The sequence below is a fragment of the Dendronephthya gigantea genome, unplaced genomic scaffold (genome assembly GCF_004324835.1).
Source record: "Dendronephthya gigantea isolate DGI-Jeju-01 unplaced genomic scaffold, DenGig_1.0 000050F, whole genome shotgun sequence".
NCBI classification, from domain to species: Eukaryota; Metazoa; Cnidaria; class Anthozoa; order Malacalcyonacea; family Nephtheidae; genus Dendronephthya; species Dendronephthya gigantea.
In genome coordinates, this window is record NW_021163060.1 from 223,705 (window position 1) to 244,828 (window position 21,124).

At 37.3% G+C, this 21,124-nt stretch overlaps 3 protein-coding genes across 3 annotated transcripts; all 3 read left to right on the forward strand.

Moving 5' to 3' along the window:
- The first annotated feature begins 231 nt into the window (after positions 1-231).
- LOC114528374 (putative tyrosinase-like protein tyr-3) lies at positions 232-3,633 on the forward strand. Its single transcript, XM_028549992.1, has 5 exons — positions 232-316; positions 570-593; positions 1,328-2,146; positions 2,586-2,800; positions 3,427-3,633. The coding sequence occupies exons 1-5, from the start codon at positions 232-234 to the stop codon at positions 3,517-3,519; spliced, it is 1,236 nt and encodes a 411-aa protein (XP_028405793.1). The 3' UTR covers positions 3,520-3,633.
- Positions 3,634-10,239: 6,606 nt separating this feature from the next.
- LOC114528375 (tyrosinase-like) lies at positions 10,240-11,088 on the forward strand. The gene has a single exon (XM_028549993.1). It carries the CDS (start codon positions 10,240-10,242, stop codon positions 11,086-11,088), a length of 849 nt encoding a protein of 282 aa, XP_028405794.1.
- Positions 11,089-13,107: 2,019 nt separating this feature from the next.
- Positions 13,108-20,204, forward strand: LOC114528376. The gene is made up of 6 exons (XM_028549994.1): positions 13,108-13,189; positions 15,774-16,002; positions 16,770-17,086; positions 17,805-18,698; positions 19,218-19,430; positions 20,128-20,204. Exons 1-6 carry the CDS (start codon positions 13,108-13,110, stop codon positions 20,202-20,204), a joined length of 1,812 nt encoding a protein of 603 aa, XP_028405795.1.
- The last annotated feature ends 920 nt before the right edge of the window (positions 20,205-21,124 follow it).

The following is a 21,124-nucleotide window of genomic DNA, read 5'->3' on the forward strand; positions in this document are numbered from 1 at the left end:
TACTGGTGGTGGCCGCTTGCCGGCTTTCTGGACAGTTTAATGCATGTTTTTGCATAAGCAAACGACCACACTTAGCACTGCTGAGTGGCCCTTCTGTAATCCACTTATCACTGTTTGGGGCCTGCCTTAATTAAGCAGGATGAAATATTTAGCGAGCGTTTAATAAGGTGAGACTTGAGAGAGTATAAAAACTGCGCATTTAGGAGGTTAGCTTCATTTGGTTTGGTGGAGATGGCAAGTCTAAGAAGAATAGTTGTGCTTTCCTTGATCGTATATTATACAGCATACTCTTCCTGCGAAGAAGGTTTCTGGGAAGGTAATTGAGTTCGACGTTTAGTTTTATATAAATCTCCTATGCTAAGGATATGTGTGTATGTATTTATGTATACGTTTTTGTTTAAACTGCATTGCAATAATGGAGTTGTAACAAACGTGCAACTTTACAATGCATATAAATTACAAAACTAGATTATTTACATGATTTAAACATCATTATTATACCTATACAATAAAGCGTAAGTATTTAAAATCATTAAAAAAGACACTTCTTTAATTTACTTCTTTTTTAGAAAAAGCCGTTGAAAATGCTGAAGGTAAGTGCATGAGTCACGCTTAATATGTAACTTTGCTTCGATTAATTTACTGATCAAAACTAACTGAATGTTAAACTGATTTTTTCGCCTTACGCTGATAAAATAATGGCAGACATGAAAGCCTATCGCTATTAGCCTATTATTGTGATAATAAACAGATGGAACTATTTAGAAATCGTAAATAGTGTATATTTTTGAATATTTTATATTTGCATGCTCATCATATTATTTGTAATAACTTTGTAATAAGTCATTTTTTACGCGCCCGTTCTGGGAACTTTCTGTATAGCCTGGCGGGAAACATTGCATTTATTTAAAGTCATGTGACTACGAATGAACCAAGCACGTTTAAAATACACAGCACCTATATAACAACATGATTTGTAGAACATTGGTCTCCCGGTAGTTCGGTGCAACACACACGACTTAAGGCCCACACTTGCTCTCTTAAATTACAGTCATCTTTAGCCCCATTAACACCACGTGAAATTCAAGGTTTGGTATAGTTACTGATGAAATTTGGACCATTTATATTCAGGCAGTCCAAATCTCATCATTCTCAGCACATCCGTACCAAAACTGAAATCAAACATAGTGTAAACGGATAGAATTGGTACGGGTGAAATTTGACTAACTATATTTGACAGTTTAAAATTTCATCCGTACCATTTTTTTCGGTACCGTACAAAAAATTGAGCTTAGTGTAAATGGGGCTTTTTTGCGTCTTGTTTCAGAGGTACCAGCAAAATGTCGCGTGCGAAAAGAATTTCTCACAGGTCTGACGAAAGAACAGAGAGCGCATTACATAAGCACTGTGAAAAAGGCAGCTACCACCGAACCTCAGAAAACAAAATACGAAAATCTGTTAACCGTTCATAGAGACTATTTTAACAAAGGTATTCACACGCAAACATATTTTCTTCCCTGGCATCGCTGGTTTCTAGTCCAATATGAGAATATTCTACGTGAAATCGACAGCGACATTACGGTGCCGTACTGGGATTGGAGTCTCGTGGCCAACGAGGTTTTCGAAAATGATTTCTGGGCGCCAGACGACAGTGGTTTTGGTGGAAATGGCGACCCTTTGAAGTCGAATTGTGTCCAGACTGGTCCTTTTCGAGAAGACGCGTTCTCGCTAATCCAGTCTGCGGGAGGGGGCTGCCTGAAACGCGGGTTTAACGGTAGAGTCCAGGACGCTGTCAAAGTCCAGGAACTGCTCCGCTACTCTGCTGAAGAATTTTCGACTTTTGAGAAACTATTGCGTACGATTTTTCACAACAATTTTCACTGTTGTGTGGAGAAAACGATGTGTAGCGTAGACGCTGCATCGGCTCCAGAGTTCCTTATGCACCACGGTTTCATTGAGAAAATTTGGTCTGACTGGCAGAAGAAAGGATCTGAGAACAAGTTTAATACGTTTTTCATGAAGATAGATACAAAAATGCCCGCCACAAAGTATCTTCCTCGTGAATATTTGGACCTTCATAAAATGCCTGATAATGTCTGCGTGGTATATGAGGACCCGATAAGTGATGTATTCAAAAACCTGCAAGGTTAGCTTTTCTTATAGTTATCATTAACTGCATGTTACTATAAGAGGAAACCTAAACTAAACTAGTTTGATTTATACTGGATAGCTCTATCAGTTCTAAACTGTTCTTCCTAGAGGTCCAGTAAGGATCATCTCTTATTGATCCAGTGTTACTACAGGAGGAAACCTAAACTAAACTAACTTTATTTAAACTGGATAGTTCTATCAGTTCTAAACTGTTCTTCCTAGAGGTCCAGTAAGGATCATCTCTTATTGATCCAGTGTTACTACAGGAGGAAACCTAAACTAAACTGACTTTATTTAAACTGGATAGCTCTATCAGTTCTAAACTGTTCTTCCTAGAGGTCTAGTGGGCAAATGTTAACTATTTATAAAGGTGTTAGCACAAGATAGTGAATGAAATGAACTTCTATTAAAATTGGTTCGTCTAAATTGTTTAGATTTATCTTTGAAAGTACTGGAGAATATCCCAAATCTACGCCAGCCTGACCTCTCGCCTCCAGCGATAAAATTGTTCAAAGAACCTTGCACTGAAGTTGTCAACGTTTCTAATCTTGGCAAAAGGCTCCGACCAAATCGTGTGGTGGAAGAGAGTGAATTGAAAGGTCAAGATGCTGTGATGGGCTTTGAATACAGTACGTTAAAGAAAGTCAAGGTATGGCCCATTATCATTTCTACATGCAGTTAATATACAAATTCTGCAAAATCTCGTTTGTGTCATAACTTATATATGCTGTCTATAGAAAGTGTTCATTTCAGAGAAGTTTTTTGATACAAGAAAGTGGTATGATAACCACTTTTATTGTAATGAACTATAACACGCTATTGCATAGAAGCAGGCCTTGAAGGCTAATTTATAACAGGACGTCTGCTCTGACGTTAACTCCGTTAATATCCGCTCACAAATGCGAATAGCTCGTGTTCTGCGACCAAATTGGCATTGACTTTACAATACAGGGACCGCGGAGCAGTTTTTGGATTGGGGGGGGGGCTAGCGAAGCCGAAAGAGTGAACGCTCGGGGGGGTCCATACTTATCTATTTATATTTTTCTTGTAAACACTTTAATGAAAACATTGTTCACCGACACGGATAGTGAACACATAATTATGATTACACAACTTACTATAAGGAGTTTTTATTCGTATTATTATGGCCAGATAAAAATCGCTATAAAGGAATCACATGTATTTAGAAAATTATGGGGCCCCCCAGCCCCCCCCCCTCCGCGGTCCCTGCAGTACATGCAGGTGATATGGTTTGCTTATTTACTTCATTTTCAGCTGCAAAGAAGATTTCTGGAAAGCATCATGGATGAGTCTAGAAGCGACATGTCAGAAACAACACAGCAGAATGGGATGGCAGATAAAGTCTAAAGGTTTTAGTGATTTTAGGAAGCATTAAAGGTTGAATCGTTAGATAAGTCTATAGTTGATTTTCTAAAGAATGGAGATAGCAGAATAAAAAGCATGCTGTAGGTTTCTGAATGATGTAAGCATTTTATTTTAAATAAAGCTACAATTCTACAATTTGGATCAGAATCTTTGCCGTCTGAACGTGAAACAATTCTTTCATGCCTGTATTCTTACGACAGGAATTAAACCTAAACTAAACTAACTTTATTTATACTGGATAGCTCTATCAGTTCTAAACTGTTCTTCCTAGAGGTCCAGTAAGAATCATCTCTTATTAATCCAGTGTTACTACAGGAACGTCAGGAAGAAACCTAAACTAAACTAACTTTATTTATGCTGGATAGCTCTATCAGTTCTAAACTGTTCTTCCTAGAGGTCCAGTAAGAATCATCTCTTATTAATCCAGTGTTACTACAGGAGGAAACCTAAACTAAACTAACTTTATTTATGCTGGATAGCTCTATAAGCGATCCAGTAAGGATCATCTCTTATTGATCCAGTGTTACTACAGGAGGAAACCTAAACTAAACTAACTTTATTTATACTGGATAGCTCTATCAGTTCTAAATTGTTCTTCCTAGAGGTCCAGTAAGGATCATCTCTTATTTATCCAGTGTTACTACAGGAGGAAACCTAAACGAAGCTAGTTTCATAGTTTCGTACAACAATCGATCAGCAATGCCCAATGTGAGTTGGTCTTTTGCTCAATCCATCACTACTTAAAAATGTTCACAATTTAAAATATTTATCCTGAACTTTTAGTAAAATTTTTGAAGATTACCTCTGTGAACAACATCTCAAAATTACTGCCTGATGCAGAAACCCAAATTTTAACATAATGTGATTGATACGTGCTTGTGACTGTGACATATTACTTTGCTTGTCATAACTTTCGATATTTGCCCACCTGTTTTGATTGGCATAGCCATAACTATATTTTATCAAACCTATATAGCCTACCAGCAAAGTGTCGTTTAAATCTGATGTTGTGAACGGGAAGCACTTGTTTGAAAGAGGTTGAAAAATTGGATTTCATGGAAAGAGAAGTTTGTGAATCGTATAAAACTATGACGTTGGGCATTTTGACTGACTCAAAACTTCAGGAGTCTAGCAGCTATTTAATTTTTTCCCCTAATTCACGATAGCCATAAATAATCTTCCTTTATTCACTTACGTCATCTTCCGGTGATGACTTAATTGCGCGATCTGACATGCGTAAAGTGCGTTGTAAATAGTCCTGAATCAATGACCTTGAACAATAATCTCTCGCACCAGAATGAGAAATCGTCAAATTGATGATAACAATTGTGTGTCTCGCTTGAAACTTTAAGTTCGGAGTTACCCAGTGCATGCGCTTTATTATTCAATCTGAGATTTCCATTTTTCTTTATATGCTCTCATTTTACACGCGAATAACTGTATTTTGTTCAGTTAACATTTCTGTCTTCATGTTTTACGATTTCATTGAATGTTTCATTCTCTCATGCTAACATTATATAGATAAAATAGCTCAGAGAGAGGGCCTGCAATATCAAAATCTTTCATTTCATTTGATACAATCCTGTCCTGCAAGTCATAATAATTATTGCATTTGAAAGCATTCCACTGTATAAAATAGCAGGCAGTACAATATAAGCTTAATTGTACCTCTTAATGTAAATAAAAAATACTCTCTCGCCAAGGTTTTTCTAGTTTGGTTGATATCAAAACACACATATATTGTATTATTATATGTGTATAGAGATTTATGTACAGCAGAATGAAATAAAAAATCGTCTTTCACTGTGTAAATTAATTCCATGCAATTTGATTGGATGTACGATGTTTATCACGTGTGAAAAAATGCCATACACGGCTTTTGATTGGACGTACGATATTCTTCACACGTGAAAAATTGTCGTATGTCATTTTGGCGGGAATTTGTTTACATTTTCTTTCAAGATGGCGTCGAAATATAGGAGTGAAATTCAAAACATAATTCTCATATTCAAGATATTTTCACATTCAGCACATTCTCAAATCTTTCGGAAAGAATATCTAACTTCTATTGAACAAAATTACAGAGAAACTGAACGGTAATAAATATGTTTTGATGCATAAAATTTCGATTTTTGTTGCTCGCTGTGTTTTTGTATATTAAAAGCGTGTCGTTGTCAAATTGATCTCTATAGTCTATACACATTTAATAAACAAATTACTTTATGGTTGGCTCGTTTGTACGATTTTATTATAAACTCGTTGTAAAGTTCACAACTCGTGCATAAAAATCTATACGCACTCGGCAATAATGAAGTAGTAATCTCTATTTATAGTATATCATAAGAATTCATACAGAATATCATTTCAAAACATTGCAAGTGAAGTTCTACTGGTTTGTATTTGATTGGCTTTTGGGAGGGCAAACAGGGTATATTATAGTGGTATATTAATAGTATTCCTAGGATATCCTGTGTAAGAGAGCTCGAGGTAATCTTTGCAATGGGTTAAAATAGCACGCACGTCTTAGTTAACGCTAAAGAAGGTATCTTGACGTCAACAAACTAATCCAAACGCATATTAGACATTAGACGAGGGGAGGCATTAAAAATTCACGTGTGGCTAAAAATATATTTCGTATAACAATCGATCAGCAATGCCCTAATGCTGCCAGGTCGAATATCAATAGATTAAAGGTAACAACTATACAGAGATTACTTCATGGTTGGCGAGTACGTACGATTTTTATGCACGAATTGTGAAGCATCGCAAAACGAACGAGTGAGCGTAGCGAACGAGTGAGTTTGCGATCCTTCACAACGAGTTTATGATAAAAATCGTACAAACGAGCCAACCATGAAGTAATTTTGTTTATTAAATGTGTATAGAGATCAATTTGAAAACGACACGCTTTTAATATGCAAAAACACAGCGAGCAACAAAAATCGAAATTTTATGCATCAAAACATATTTACTACCGTTCAGTTTCTTTGTAATTTTGTTCAATAAAAGTTAGATATTCTTTCCGAAAGATTTGAGAATGTGCTGAATGTGAAAATATCTTGAATATGAGAATTATGTTTTGAATCTCACTCCTATATTTCGACGCCATCTTGAAAGAAAATGTAAACAACAAATTGCCGCCAAAATGACATACGACAATTTTTCACATGTGAAGAATATCGTACGTCCAATCAAAAGCCGTGTATGGCATTTTTTCACACGTGAAAAACATCGCATGTTCAATCAAATTACATAAAATTAATTTACACAGAAAAATATGAGTTTTATTTCATTATTCTGCTGTGCATAAATCTCTATATATATAATAAAATAAGGATATACTGCACACTTAAATTTTTTTCCGGAATAATATTCGCAGATTGTAACGTGCCACTTTCCACGTTTACACGAGAGACGGCTCTGAAGATACCATTAGAGTCATCATGACATAGTATAGGACATAGAACAACGATTGTAATTCAGTATATGTAGTGTACACCCTACCAGCCGAATGTGTCGTCCAAATCTCAGTTGGTGGTGTTAACGGGACCACTTGTTTAGAAGTGGCTGAAAATTGAATTTTGAAAAATTGGATTTTGAAAAATTGGATTGTGAAAAATTGAACATAGAGAGGGAAATTTTTTAATCGTATCCAAGTTGGGTTTGACAGTCGTTATCACGACTCAAAACTACAGAGGTCCAGCTAAATTTTTCCTCATAATTCAAGGTAACCATGCATAAACAATCTTTCATCATCCACTGACGTCAACTTCTAGTGCCGACTTGCTCAATCTGTCACGTGTTAACGCCAGAGCAGGTATCTTCACGTCAACAAACCATTGAGAGTGAAACCATTTTCATTCATCTCAACGCAACCAAACACATAGTCCAAACACATATTACACATTGCAGGAGGGGAGGAAACTAACATTCACATGTGGCTATCATTCATGCAATAATCCATCAGCAATGCTCTAATGCTGCCTGGTCGAATATCAATAGATTAAAGGTAGCAACTATATTAAGGCACTGCCCTAAAATTGCTTTCCGGAATAATATTCCCAGATCGTGCCTCGCCAACTTGCCATGCACGTTCACACTAAATCCGGCTCGACGATGTCGGATATGCCATTGTGACATATTCCATAGAACCTAAAAGGATGGTTGTAATTCCATATATAGCACACACCATATCACGGAAAGTGTCGTTCAAATAAATTTGGTGGTATGAACTGAACCACTCGTTTGGACGAGGCTAAAAAGTTGGATTTCATAGAGAGGGAAGTTTAAAAATCGTATCTATGTTGGGTATTTTGTATCAAGGCTCAAAACTACAGGAGTTTAACTATTTCATTTTTTCCTCCTATAATTCGTGATAACCATAAATGATCTTTCTTTGTCCACTTAAGTACTTTCTTTGTGAATGGATAAATTTAGAAAAATTGTTTTTGTCATCAGTAGGTTTGGGATGAGAAAACGTGACTGCATGACTCTATAAAATGCCTTGCGTTCGAAATCATTTTCAGAAGACGAAAAGGAAGACGAGATGGAAGGACGAAAAAGAATCTTGGCGCTGTTGGTGTTCATTGCGTTAACCGAACATTGCTTTGGGAAAGAAATCTCTAAGAGAGGTAAAAAAAGACGTGAATTTATCTGTTTTAATAAAGAAATTAAGAAAGATCACCAACTTGTAGAAACACTACTTCCATTTGTTGTAAACAAAGCTCCCGGTCTGTTAAACCTGGCCTTCATCTGGACAGTTGCATGAAGAAATTATCGTAGGATAGGATTAACTTAAGACTGCATGACGGTTGACATTTCATTAATTTCCCATGTTTTTTCTTGCAGATTCAATCCTAGATAAAATTTTGAGGTTGCTGCAGATAATAACAAATTCGATAAAAAAGAATAAATCCGTTGGTCCCCCTGCAGGTACATATATATTTACTGCTATATGTCGTATTAATAGATGGTAAAATTTTTTAGTGCTTGCATAAGAATTTCGTCTTTACAACTAAGTGTTGAACTTCGGCAAACGATATACGTGTAAAGAGAAGGTTTTAAGGATTTCACGAACAAGATCTTGCATAAAACCCTAGCAAACATTGTGATAAAATGATTATGTGTCCTAAATGTAGTTTCACTTAATATTCGACTGGATATGGAAGGAACAGTTCATCCATGCATTAATTGTGAATACGTTTGATCAGTTTTGAATAGATAAATAATTATAAATAAGTATAGGTAATCATCAACAATCAACAATCAACAGATCCGCTGGTGTTAGAATTCACATTTTTTATCCTGAATAATGATTGACTTATTTGGTTGGTTGTAAATACTAGAGTGTTTTATATTAAGTGGATTAGACTTAAGAGTGCAATTATAACTTTCATTTCTCTTGGCCCATGAAATTGCAGCATGGTCACGTTAAAAAAATGTTAGAAATAATATATTCACTTAAAAGTTGAAAGGTTAGCTAGAAAACGCTAAGTAGGAAACCTAATGATAAATGTGACTTTTCCATCTATCCTACCTAACAGGTCACAGTACTACAACTGGCAAACCAGCAGGTAATTCAAGCGAGCCATTTACCGTTCGAGAAAACGCATTTTCATAACTATTCTCGTAACCGTTTCATATACGTACTTAAATTTCATCTCAATGCAATATTGTATTCCATTCATTGCCGGGGGGTGGTACCAACAAAAATTGGCACTTTACACTCGTATGTATATGTGTAGAGCTCCCCCCCCTTTCGTGACCCTAGACTTAAGAGTGCAATTATAACTTTCATTTCTCTTCGCCCATGAAATTGAAGCATGGTCACGTTGAAAAATGTTAGACGTAATATATTCACTTAAAATTTGAAAGGTTAGCTAGAAAACGCTAAGTAGGAAACCTAATGATAAATGTGACTTTTCCATCTATCCTACCTAACAGGTCACAGTACTACAACTGGCAAACCAGCAGGTAATTCAAGTGGGCCATTTACCGTTCGAGAAAACGCATTCTCATAACTATTCTCGTAACTGCTTCATATACGTACTTAAATTTCATCTCAATGCAATATTGTATTCTATTCATTGCCGGGGGTAGGTTGGTACCAACAAAAATCGGCACTTTACACTCGTATGAGTGTGCATGATGTATGAGTGATTGGTTCATTCGTAGTCACATGACTTTAAATAAATGCAATGTTTCCCGCCAGGGAAACAAGTGAAAAATTGTTGCCCGCATATTGTCATAACAAAGTTTTTTGAAATGAAATTGTCGTGTAACATGTATGTTTTTGTTCCTATATAACAAAACACTTAATGTTCGCTGCACCTCAGGAAATAGTGAGTTTTGTTTTCCCTCGAGTCTCAATGTTTCCCTTGACTTCATCTCGGGAAACATTCAGACTCTTGGGAAAACAAAACTCACTATTTCCCTTGGGAGCATGCATTTAGGGGCTGTTTACATGAGCCCGGTTACCCGAGATTCAACGAAGCGTGAGAGGACTTTGAGGTATTGAAATAAGTCTTTATGACACCAAACAAGCACATACTATTGTTGTGGTGATTATACGACTGCCAGGATCATGTTATCTGCTCATTTCAATACCTCAAAATCATCTCACGCTTTGTTGAATCTCGGGTAACTGGGCTCATGTAAACAGCCCCTAAGTGTATGTTATTTTTGTGCTTCCTCTCCAAAGTCATGTTTCTCACAGTCGCTTGCACGGATCTTATTTCAGAGTGTCGTGTACGAAAGGAATTTCTCACAGGTCTGACGGATAAAGAGAAAGCGCATTACATCGAAACTATCAAAATAGCAGCCACCACCACAACTTATAAAACAAGATACGAAGAACTTTTAACTACTCATCAAAGATTATTTTTGACAAGTATTCACGAGAAGGACAATTTTCTCCCCTGGCATCGCCGGTTCATAGTCCAATATGAAAATCTTTTACGTGAAATCGACAGCGACATTACCGTGCCGTACTGGGATTGGAGCCTCGTGGCCAACAAAGTTTTCGAAAGTGATTTCTGGGCGACAAGCGGAAGTGGTTTTGGTGGAAATGGTAACCCTTTGAAGTCGAATTGTGTCCAGACTGGTCCTTTTCAAAAAGACAAGTTCTCGCTAATCCAGTCTGCAGGGAGGGGCTGCCTGAAACGCAAATTCAACAACGTAGTCCACAACGCCGCTGAAGTACAGAAACTGCTCCGCAAAACTGCTGAAAAATTTACGGATTTTGAATTTTCTTTGCGCGATGACTTTCATGACAATTTTCATATGGCCGTAGGAGGCACAATGTCTGGCGAAAATTCTGCTTCGGCTCCAGAGTTCTTTATGCACCACGGTTTCATTGATAAAATTTGGTCAGACTGGCAGAAGAAAGGATCTGAGTACAAGTTCAATACGTTTTTCAAGAACAGAGATACAAAAATGCCCGGCACAAAGTATCTTCCTCGTGAATATTTGGACCTGCAAAAAATGCCTGATAATGTCTGCGTGGTATATGAGGACCCGAAAAGTGATGTATTCAAAAACCTGCAAGGTTAGCTTTTACTATAGTTATTAGTAACTGCATGTTACTACAAGAGGAAACCTAAACTAAATAACGTTATTTATACTGGATAGCTCTATCAGTTCTAAACTGTTCTTCCTAGAGGTCCTCTAAGGATCATATCTTATTGATCCAGTGTTACTACGGAGGAAACCTAAACTAAACTAACTTTATTTATACTGGATAGCTCTATCAGTTCTAAACTGTTCTTCCTAGAGGTCCTCTAAGGATCATCTCTTATTGATCCAGTGTTACTACAGAAGGAAACCTAAACTAAACAAACTTTATTTACCCTGGATAGCTCTATCGATTTTAAACTGTTCTTCCTAGAGGTCCAGTAAGGATCATCTCTTACTGATCTAGTATCACAACAAGAGGAAACCTAAACTAAACTAACTTTATTTATATTGGTTAGCTCTATCAATTTTAAACTGTTCTTCCTAGAGATCCAGTAAGGTCCTGTTACTACAGGAGGAAACCTGAAGTAAACTTTAATTTTCTATACTGGATAGCTCTATACTGAATGAAGTGATGGATTCCACTTAAAATAGTTTCTTCTGAATTGTTTAGATTTAACTTCGAAAGAACTGAAAGGCATCCCAGGGCCTCCCCTGCCCGACATCTCGCTTAGAGGGATAAAATTGTTTCAAGTACCTATCAGTGAACTTGTCAAAGTTGCAAATCTTCGCCAAGAACTTCAACCAAACCATGTCGTGCCAAGAAGTGAATTGAAAGGTCGCGATGCTGTGTTGGGCTTTGAATACAACGCCGTGCTAAAAGCCAAAGGTAAGCAATCGTTATGGAACTGTTGAAGACACGCTGTTGGAATCACGGCTTAATTAAAGGCTGTTTTGCACCAGACGCCAGGACGGGATGTTCTTTGCTCTTTTTAAACAAAATCATTTGCTCTCCTTAAACGAAAGCTAAGCGTTCTCGAGCTAAATCATAAAGGAGTGTTTTTGCTTGTGCAAATAATCTGTTGCATTGCCACACTGTTGATTTACAAGGTCCAAAACTACTTACTCCATTCTGCGACCAAATTGAGATTGATATAACAAACAGTGCAGCTAATATGGCTTTATGTATTTACTTTGATTTTAGCTGCAAGAAGAAGAAGTCTGGAAAGCACTATGGTCTAGCCTAACTGTGGCACTTCAGGAACGACGCTGTAGAATGCGATTATGGGATAATAGTTAAAATATAAAGACGTTAGTGATTTTAGAAAGTATTCAAGGCTGTGTGGTTAGATTAGTTTTATTGTTTTTTTGTGAAAGAAAACAGCAAATAAAGAGCATGCAGTAGAATTTTGAATGATGTAAGCATTATATTTCAAATAAAGTTGATAATCGATCCACAATTCGAATCAGAATCCTTGCCGTTTGAACTAATATCATTTTTTTATTTTTGTATTCCTACGAGAGGAAACCTAAACTAAGATTGACTTTATTTATACTGGTTAGCTCTATCAGTTCTAAACTGTTCTTCCTAGAGGTCTAGTAAGGATCATCTCTTATTGATCCAGTGTTACTACAGGAGGAAACCTAAACTAAACTAACTTTATTTATACTGGATAGCTCTATCAGTTCTAAACTGTTCCTCCTAGAGGTCCAGTAAGGATCATCTCTTATTGATCCAGTGTTACTACAGGAGGAAACCTAAACTAAACTAACTTTATTTATACTGGATAGCTCTATCAGTTCTAAACTGTTCCTCCTAGAAGTCCAGTAAGGATAAACTCTTTACCGGCACATTTTCCGGCAAAAATTTAAGCCATTCAGCGCGACACATTGCTATACGAATGTTCGCTTTGATTCCAATACAAAGACGACTCAATGTCAAGCCTCGCTGGCAAACGAAAAAACAGGAACTACTTAAGTAGTAACACTACAAAAGAGGAACTACTCAAGGACCTGTCCAATATAGGATGATGACCAAGCGAACGTTTTAGTGAAGTGGGGGGAACATAAATACCTCGGATTTAGAAAGCAAGATTTAATTGGCATCGTTAAGTCGAAATGGCAAACCCAAGATTAATTGTGCTATTTGTGCTTGTGATTTTTGCAACATATTCTTTGTGTGAAGAAAGTTCCAACGCAGGTTAGTGATTGCCTCCTGTAGTAACACTGGATCAATAAGAGATGATCCTTACTGGACCTCTAGGAAGAACAGTTTGGAACTGATAGAGCTATCCAGTATAAATAAAGTTAGTTTAGTTTAGGTTTCCTTCTGTAGTAACACTGAATCAATAAGAGATGATCCTTACTGGACCTCTAGGAAGAACAGTTTGGAACTGATAGAGCTATCCAGTATAAATAAAGTTAGTTTAGTTTAGGTTTCCTCCTGTAGTAACACTGGATCAATAAGAGATGATCTTTACTGGATCTCTAGGAAGAACAGTTTAGAACTGATAGAGTTATCCGGCAGTATAAATAAAGTTAGTTTAGTTTAGGTTTCCTTCTGTAGTAACACTGAATCAATAAGAGATGATCCTTACTGGACCTCTAGGAAGAACAGTTTGGAACTGATAGAGCTATCCAGTATAAATAAAGTTAGTTTAGTTTAGGTTTCCTCCTGTAGTAACACTGAATCAATAAGAGATGATCCTTACTGGACCTCTAGGAAGAACAGTTTGGAACTGATAGAGCTATCCGGCAGTATAAATAAAGTTAGTTTAGTTAAGGTTTCCTCCTGTAGTAACACTGGATCAATAAGAGATGATCCTTACTGGACCTCTTGGAAGAACAGTTTAGAACTGATAGAGCTATCCAGTATAAATAAAGTCAGTTTAGTTTAGGTTTCCTCCTGTAGTAACACTGGATCAATAAGAGATGATCCTTACTGGACCTCTAGGAAGAACAGTTTGGAACTGATAGAGCTATCCGGCAGTATAAATAAAGTTAGTTTAGTTAAGGTTTCCTCCTGCAGGAACAATTAATCAATAGATTAATTATGTTTATATACTAAGCAAGAAAAATTTAGAGGTGAGTTTGGTGGTAAACTTTGCTCTATTTGAGTGCATGTGAAATCTAATCTTCTTTTGTTAGATAATGAGACTTCCTAAGAGTTCTTCTCGACTGTAATTAACAAAACAATTCATTCAGTTATTTAAGAACTTCATTCTTAGTCACCTGTACAACGAGTCGCTAATAATGAATGTATTGTGGTAACTCAAATGTTTTTCTTCTTCAAGAAGACGGTTCGAAAGAAATTTCAAATGATGAAATGACAGCAGACGACATATCGAAAAGGGCGCTGCAAAGCGCAAGAAAAACCTTCAGAAAATTAAAGGCAACATTTATTGGACTAACGGGAAGCCCAGGACGGCGCGGGAGGCCTGGACGGCCCGGGAGACCAGGACGCCCAGGATTCTCTTCAGGTAAACAAAATGTACGGATCTATAAATGAAATGGATGTTTCAAATCACCGTTTCGCTGGGTATAAATCACGCCAGTTAAACAAAAAACACAGGAACGTGCCAGAAAAATTATTCCAATATTAAACACCCTCGCATTTAGCTAGAATGTTATTTCAAGGACTTTAACTTCGGTTGGGAAAGTAAGGACAAATAGACTCTTCATATATTGGGTTACTACCTGGATGAATATAACAAAGTATTCTATTCCAACCCACACTTAGTGGAGGAGCACTTTAAAATAATGTTACAAAATGCGCATATATAATGTAATTTAACATTGTGAAAAATAGAAGGTCAATATATCGATGAGGAAATTACTTGGGGAACATGTCACATAAAATGAAAGTAAAGTAAATATTATTATGACCCTTTGGAATCACAAAATTACTTTTCCTGTCATGAGAGGTGACAGCCCATACGATTTCCTCCGAAACAATAGTATGCCGTACAAGGATCGAGTGTCATGATTCTAGAACATAAGTTCTAGGCGGATACTAGTTTGTATCAATCGTTTCTTTGTTATATTTTGCTCGGTTAAGCACTTGAAGCCTTACGTCACGAAAAACTTAATTCGATGAAATTTTTAGTAAAATAGTTTATAAGTTTGAGATATGGTTCACAGAGTAATAATTTGGTAATTGTACTTTAAGTTCATGATAAATATTTTAAGTTGTGAACGAGATTTAACAATGATCTATTAAGCAAAAGACCAATTCGACTAGTGCTTCAACGCCCTTAATTAAACACAGCACCCGAACCTTTCCGGAATAACAGAGTAAAAGCCATATGAAACGTTAAAGAAGCTCAACAATACAGAACAGACGAAGACAGAACAGTATAACGACGAAGATACGATTCAGAAGAGAAAGGAGCATTAATGAACATTAGTAATTCATTGTAAAGATGCTCCCTACCACCTCGCGTATAAAAATAAAAACTATTTAACAATATATATTAGGAACGTTTTTATGGTGCTAAGTTACGAGAGGATATACAAAAGCATTTACACTACCGAGAGTTATAATTAAATACCACCGAAAGTGATACGAATATCTCATCTTAAGTGGGTATAATGCCTTCCTTTTATTGATATTGATAACTCGAGGTATAGTTTGTTTTCGAGTTCCCGCTACACTTGTCTAAAATCCGCTTTCGAAAGCTGCTTAAAACTACATTTAATTAAGTCCTACCAAATTTGACGTGGGTTTGATTTGATTTGAATTTCAAGAACAAATATAGAATTCAGCCAGTATTTCTTTTTTTTAGGTTCGAGTAAAATCGACATAGTGTTTGTCCTGGACAAGTCTGGAAGCATCGGCCTAAGAAATTTCATTTTGGAAAAGAAATTTGTGCAAAGTTTAATAGAATACTTTCCAATCTTTCCTGCCAAAACTCGCGTGGCTGTTGTAACATACTCAAACTTTGTGAAGCTCGAGTTTAATTTCAAAAAGTTCATCAATAAGGAGTGTTTACGGAAAGGAATTTTGAAGATAAGGTACAGTAAGCCCACGCGTTTATCAGGAAACCGGGTAAGCATGCAAGTTGGATAGCGCTATCCACGGGATATATTGATTTTTACAATGCTTGAAGCCTTGAAGAGCAATAAAACGATACACATGGGGACCTTAGTGATGGTTGAATATATCAGGTATATGGTGTAGTCGACCTTGGTAGCAAAAAATATAGTCAAGGTCGAATATACCGGAACATAGAGGTTTAAAGGGTCTTAATTTCGAGTGGAATTATACACACTTCAAATTCAAGCCAGGAACAGTTGATGGAAAGATAAGTCAACTATAGGTTCTCTGGCAGGAAGCGAACCTACGCTTTTGCGATGCAATGCTCTTGCAATGCACTGAGCTATTTGAAGTGTGTATAATTCCACTCGAAATTAAGACCCTTTAAACCTCTAGAATTTACCTGCATCAAGTGAAGTGCCAAAAATCATACCGGAATATAGTATATTGGACCGTAATATTTAAAAATATAGTTACGCTTTGACTAAATTTTCTGCCACCAAGGTCGAATATACCCGGCAGTATATTAAACCTGTCAAGGTTGAATGTACTGCTATATGGTATATTAGAACTTGGGAATAAATAAATAGTTAAGGTCGAATACACTGCTATATGATATATTCGACCTTGGCAATAGAGAACAGGCGCTGTTATAAATCACTGTCCCATAGGCAAATAACATGGCCGAGTTCTATAAACTTTTCAGTATCTAGTGTTTTCAAAGGCGGATCTAAACTTTTTTCAGGTACACGGGCGGTGGAACAGCGACTGGTTCTGCATTACAATATGTTCGAAACAATCTTATCTTTAGCGCGGCTGCTGGGGCGAGGAGTGGGGCGAAGAAAGTGGTATTTGTTCTGACGGATGGCAGGTCCAACATTGGGATAAATCCTTCTGTCCCTGCTGGCCAGCTGAAAGCAAGCAGGGTTGTCATGTTTGCACTTGGTGTTACAAACAGCGTACGGGAGAGCGAACTCCTGTCGATTGCATCTTCCCCTGCACACGTGTTTCACGTCGCAAGTTTTGCGACATTGAGGAGCGTCACTGCGCAAATCAGTGGAGGTTAGTTGGCCATATAATGATCGGTAGAATTGATAACAATTATATTTTTGACAGCGTTTCTTATGATTATTTATAAAGCTGGTTGAAACTTTGCAATCACACTTAGTAACGGGAGCTTTTCTAAAATTAACTATACTTAAATTTTGAAAGTGAGGTACAAGAAGGATTTCGCGAGATATTGCATGTCATGTTATGTTGATGGATAAACCGGCTTTTAGGCAACAAAGAACAGGCTTTTAAATTCCACGTTAACTTTACTTAAAGTGGAAGTCAAGTCCGTATGTAAACAAACGGTTTGTTTACATTTTGAACTTCACTATTTTTTAAAATACGATGTGCTGTCTGAATATCTAACACTATTTAGGTTCGTTGTGCTTGTAAATTAATATGAACTAGAGTTTATGTTAAGAAAAAATAAGAAACATGCGAAATTTAGGGAATTTTCTCATCAGAGGGCCCACACTTGTTATGAGCAGAACCTATGCGCAGAACGGACTTGACTTCCACTTTAAAGATGCACCAACATTGCAGATAAAATAACACCTTTTAGCTGGCGAGAGTATCTCAAGACAGCAAAGTGAAAATGCCAATGAAAAATATCACAGAAATATTTTGCCTTGTTTGAGCACAAACTGTATTGCAGTTCCTTGTTTTGCGAGGGTTTTCCTTATATATGTGTCCATCAAGTCATAATAATATATGTAATTTATTGCCACAGATCTTTCCAGAAATTGCTACAATGGTCAGATCGTTTACGACGAATGTGGTAGACGATGTCAGTGTCAATACGGCCGACTAGTGAAGTGTTGTCGACTTCGAAAAGAGTTCACAGACATGAGCTACACCGAACGTGTCCGCTACATCAATACTGTGAAAACAGCCTCAACAAACCCAGCGTACAAACCACAATACGATACACTTCTAACGCTACACAAAACGATCTTTTTCGGTAATGGGATTCACGCTTTACAATTCTTTTTGCCTTGGCATCGCTGGTTCATACTGCAATACGAAAATTTGCTTCGACAGATCGACTGCCGAGTCACGGTGCCTTACTGGGACTGGAGTTTGGTCGGAGCAGACCCGTTCTCAAGCTCCTTCTGGAACACAGGCGCGGGCGGTTTTGGCGGGAACGGCGTCCCAGGGGGGAGCTGCGTAAACACCGGTCCATTCCGGCCACCGTGGTCGCTTCCGGCCAGCGCCGGGGGAGGATGTCTGACACGAAATTTCCTTGGTACAGCTCCGGACGCCATTGCTGTTCAAAATTTGATTTCATCGAATGCAAATGCAGCGGATTTCATTAATTTCGAAGATGCTTTACGACTTCAGTTTCACGACTATGTTCATTGTATGATTGATGGCACAATGTGCACCACAGATTCAGCGACGGCGCCAGAATTCTTCTTACATCATGCATTCGTTGATAAGATCTGGTGGGATTGGCAGAAACAAAGCAACGCACACAAGTTCCACACGTATTTCACGACGCAGACTGGGTTGATGTCATCTACACCCTATCGATCCCAAGAATTTCTGGATTTGAACAGCCAGCCAGATTGTGTGTGTGCCGAGTATGTTGACCCTCAAAATAACGCGTATCGACGCATTAAAGGTACGTTCCAAGTCCTGCATGACATAATATCAATTTGGGCGTATAGCAATGCAGATCATTGCGCAGTTGACTTATTTTTTTCGCTTTCAATGTCTGCATGTGAGAAATATTTTCATTCTCTTTTGTATTCCGTCCATATCATCTCAACCTTGCTTCCCTCATCTTCTCTGCAATGTCTACCACCTCACATCTTCTTCTGATCTCTTCATTCCATAATATCTCTGACCAGCTCTCCTTCATCTCTTCTTATTACATGTCCATATCATCTCAACCTTGCTTCCCTCATCTTCTCTGCGATTTCTACCACCTCACATCTTCTTCTGATCGATTTCATAATATCTTCTTTATCAGCTCTCCTTCATCTCTTCTTATTACATGCTCATATCATCTCAGACTTGCTTCCCTAGTCTTTCTTCTCTATCGGGTCCGGATCCTTGCCCACAACTGATATCCACAGTTTTAAATCAAGGTTAAAATCAAGACCTCGTTCAACTACCTTTGCTATTATATTTTATCCAGCTGCGTCAAGCAGCCAACTTAAGAACGTGGCACGACTGCCCCTTCCACCGTTGTCTGCCAAGGCCGCAAGACTGTTTGGAACATCACAAGCAGAAATACGAAGAGTCACCAGGCTTATTGCTAAGATACAACCAAGACGTACCGTATTGAAGAGCGGTTTACGAGGAGCCGATGCTAAACTTGGTTTCAAATTGAGCCAAGTGGGACAGCCAGGTAAATATTTTTAATCCTAAAAGATTTTTTAAGCAGCCCATACGCGGTTACGTCCGGTGACCTCTCAAGGCGAGGCGATACTACAGGATGCCTTTGTTCTTAGACTTCTAAGTAAGTGCCAAACTGCCAGTGCTACCCAACTGATCGAACGATTTTTGTTTATATAAGTAAAGAAATATTACGTAAAATCCCAGATGGACGGCGAAATGAATTTATTACACTTCCACAGACGAATGAAGAATTCAGTGAGAGTTGTTTCATAAAAACGAAACGATTCGTGACCGGCAACAGTTAATAAAAAAATTTCATTTTAAGAGTCAAAGAAATATGACTCATTCTCGAAATGACTTTATAACAAATCTCAATGAGTGCTTGGGATGATAAACCGTTGACAAATTTGACTCTCAACGTCGTGAACTCCCATTGAGATGAATAAACCCGGTTTATTAAACCTAAACATCTCAATAGGAACTTCCTTTCGGAGCTAATAAGCACTTCCCCTAAATTATCGTCTCCTGCTGGGCCGCTGACGTAGACAACATCCTATCATTCCAACATCCTATTATTCCACGCACATTCAAAGGTGAACCTCTATCCTAACCGATTTAACTGTATATAAAAATATAATTGTGAAATTCTATACATGTGTTTCATAGACTTCATAGCATTTCTTATTTGGTTTCTATTATTTCTTCAGGTCGACGTCATCCCATTGGTCGGAAAGGAAAACAGGGTTTCAGAGGTGCTCCTGGTACGGGTGACGAAGAAAATTAACGCTTAAAACACCCCAGAGAATTGGTACATTTTTCTTGATAATGAAACACGATAGCCTATACTGTAGCAGATATAAAAATAGAATGTTTTTAGGTCGCAAAATTTGAATACAATAGAAATGAAAATGCAATTTGCCCAGCCAACTTTTTGATAATTTGTAGTTTGAATAATGATTCAATCAAAATTTGGAACTAAATATACAACTATATGACTATATCCATGCAACTTTATAACACCACTTCTCCTGTTACTTCGTGATAAAAATAGAAATATACAGTCTATCCATGCATGTATCATTTTTCCTGCTGGCAAAAGTGCAAACCTCTCGCGCTCTCACAATTAATTTTGTGTTAACAGCTGATACTCATCACCCCCGTGTGGGAATTCTTTCGCAAGATAAAAACTTTCATATTTGTAAATATCTTAAAAACATGTAAACAAATGTATGCTAGATTAAGGCCCTGTCTACAAGATGCCAGTAAAATTTGAAAACGCAAAAATATTTATCCGCGTCCACAGGTAAACACAAAAACGATCCAAAAACGCTAAAGTTATTTGATCCCGCAATACACCTTCATGTTTTCCACCTGCGTGTCATAGGTTGGATGTCGAACTCAAAGCAAAGATCTACCAAATCCAAAGTAAAAAACAAAAATGAGAACTTTGTTTTAACAAACTCCTGAATATTGTTGTTGAGTATCTATTAAATGCATGTCGTGAATAAAAAATTGTGTTTAACTCCGACATTTTGGACATGTTTCTCGCGTAAAATACTTCCGCAATTTGTAAAGGATTGGTAAAGATTTCACTCACGATGAGAATAACCTAAATAAGACTTATTTGACGCAAATATAGAAATAAAAGGTTGAGTATAACCCACAAGACTTGTATCCGCTCAGCCGTCGTTTTCAAATTCTTCT

Excerpts from the sequence above, each read along its gene's own strand:
- LOC114528375 (XM_028549993.1), top strand. The coding sequence starts at position 10,240 with ATGTTTCTCACAGTCGCTTGCACGGATCTTATTTCAGAGTGTCGTGTA.
- LOC114528376 (XM_028549994.1), top strand. The coding sequence starts at position 13,108 with ATGGCAAACCCAAGATTAATTGTGCTATTTGTGCTTGTGATTTTTGCA. Across the intron at positions 16,003-16,769 it reads AAAGGAATTTTGAAGATAAG|GTACACGGGCGGTGGAACAG; the intron begins GTACAGTAAGCC and ends AACTTTTTTCAG. Across the intron at positions 18,699-19,217 it reads CGCGTATCGACGCATTAAAG|CTGCGTCAAGCAGCCAACTT; the intron begins GTACGTTCCAAG and ends TATTTTATCCAG.
- LOC114528374 (XM_028549992.1), top strand. The coding sequence starts at position 232 with ATGGCAAGTCTAAGAAGAATAGTTGTGCTTTCCTTGATCGTATATTAT. Across the intron at positions 2,147-2,585 it reads TGTATTCAAAAACCTGCAAG|ATTTATCTTTGAAAGTACTG; the intron begins GTTAGCTTTTCT and ends TAAATTGTTTAG. Across the intron at positions 2,801-3,426 it reads GTACGTTAAAGAAAGTCAAG|CTGCAAAGAAGATTTCTGGA; the intron begins GTATGGCCCATT and ends CTTCATTTTCAG.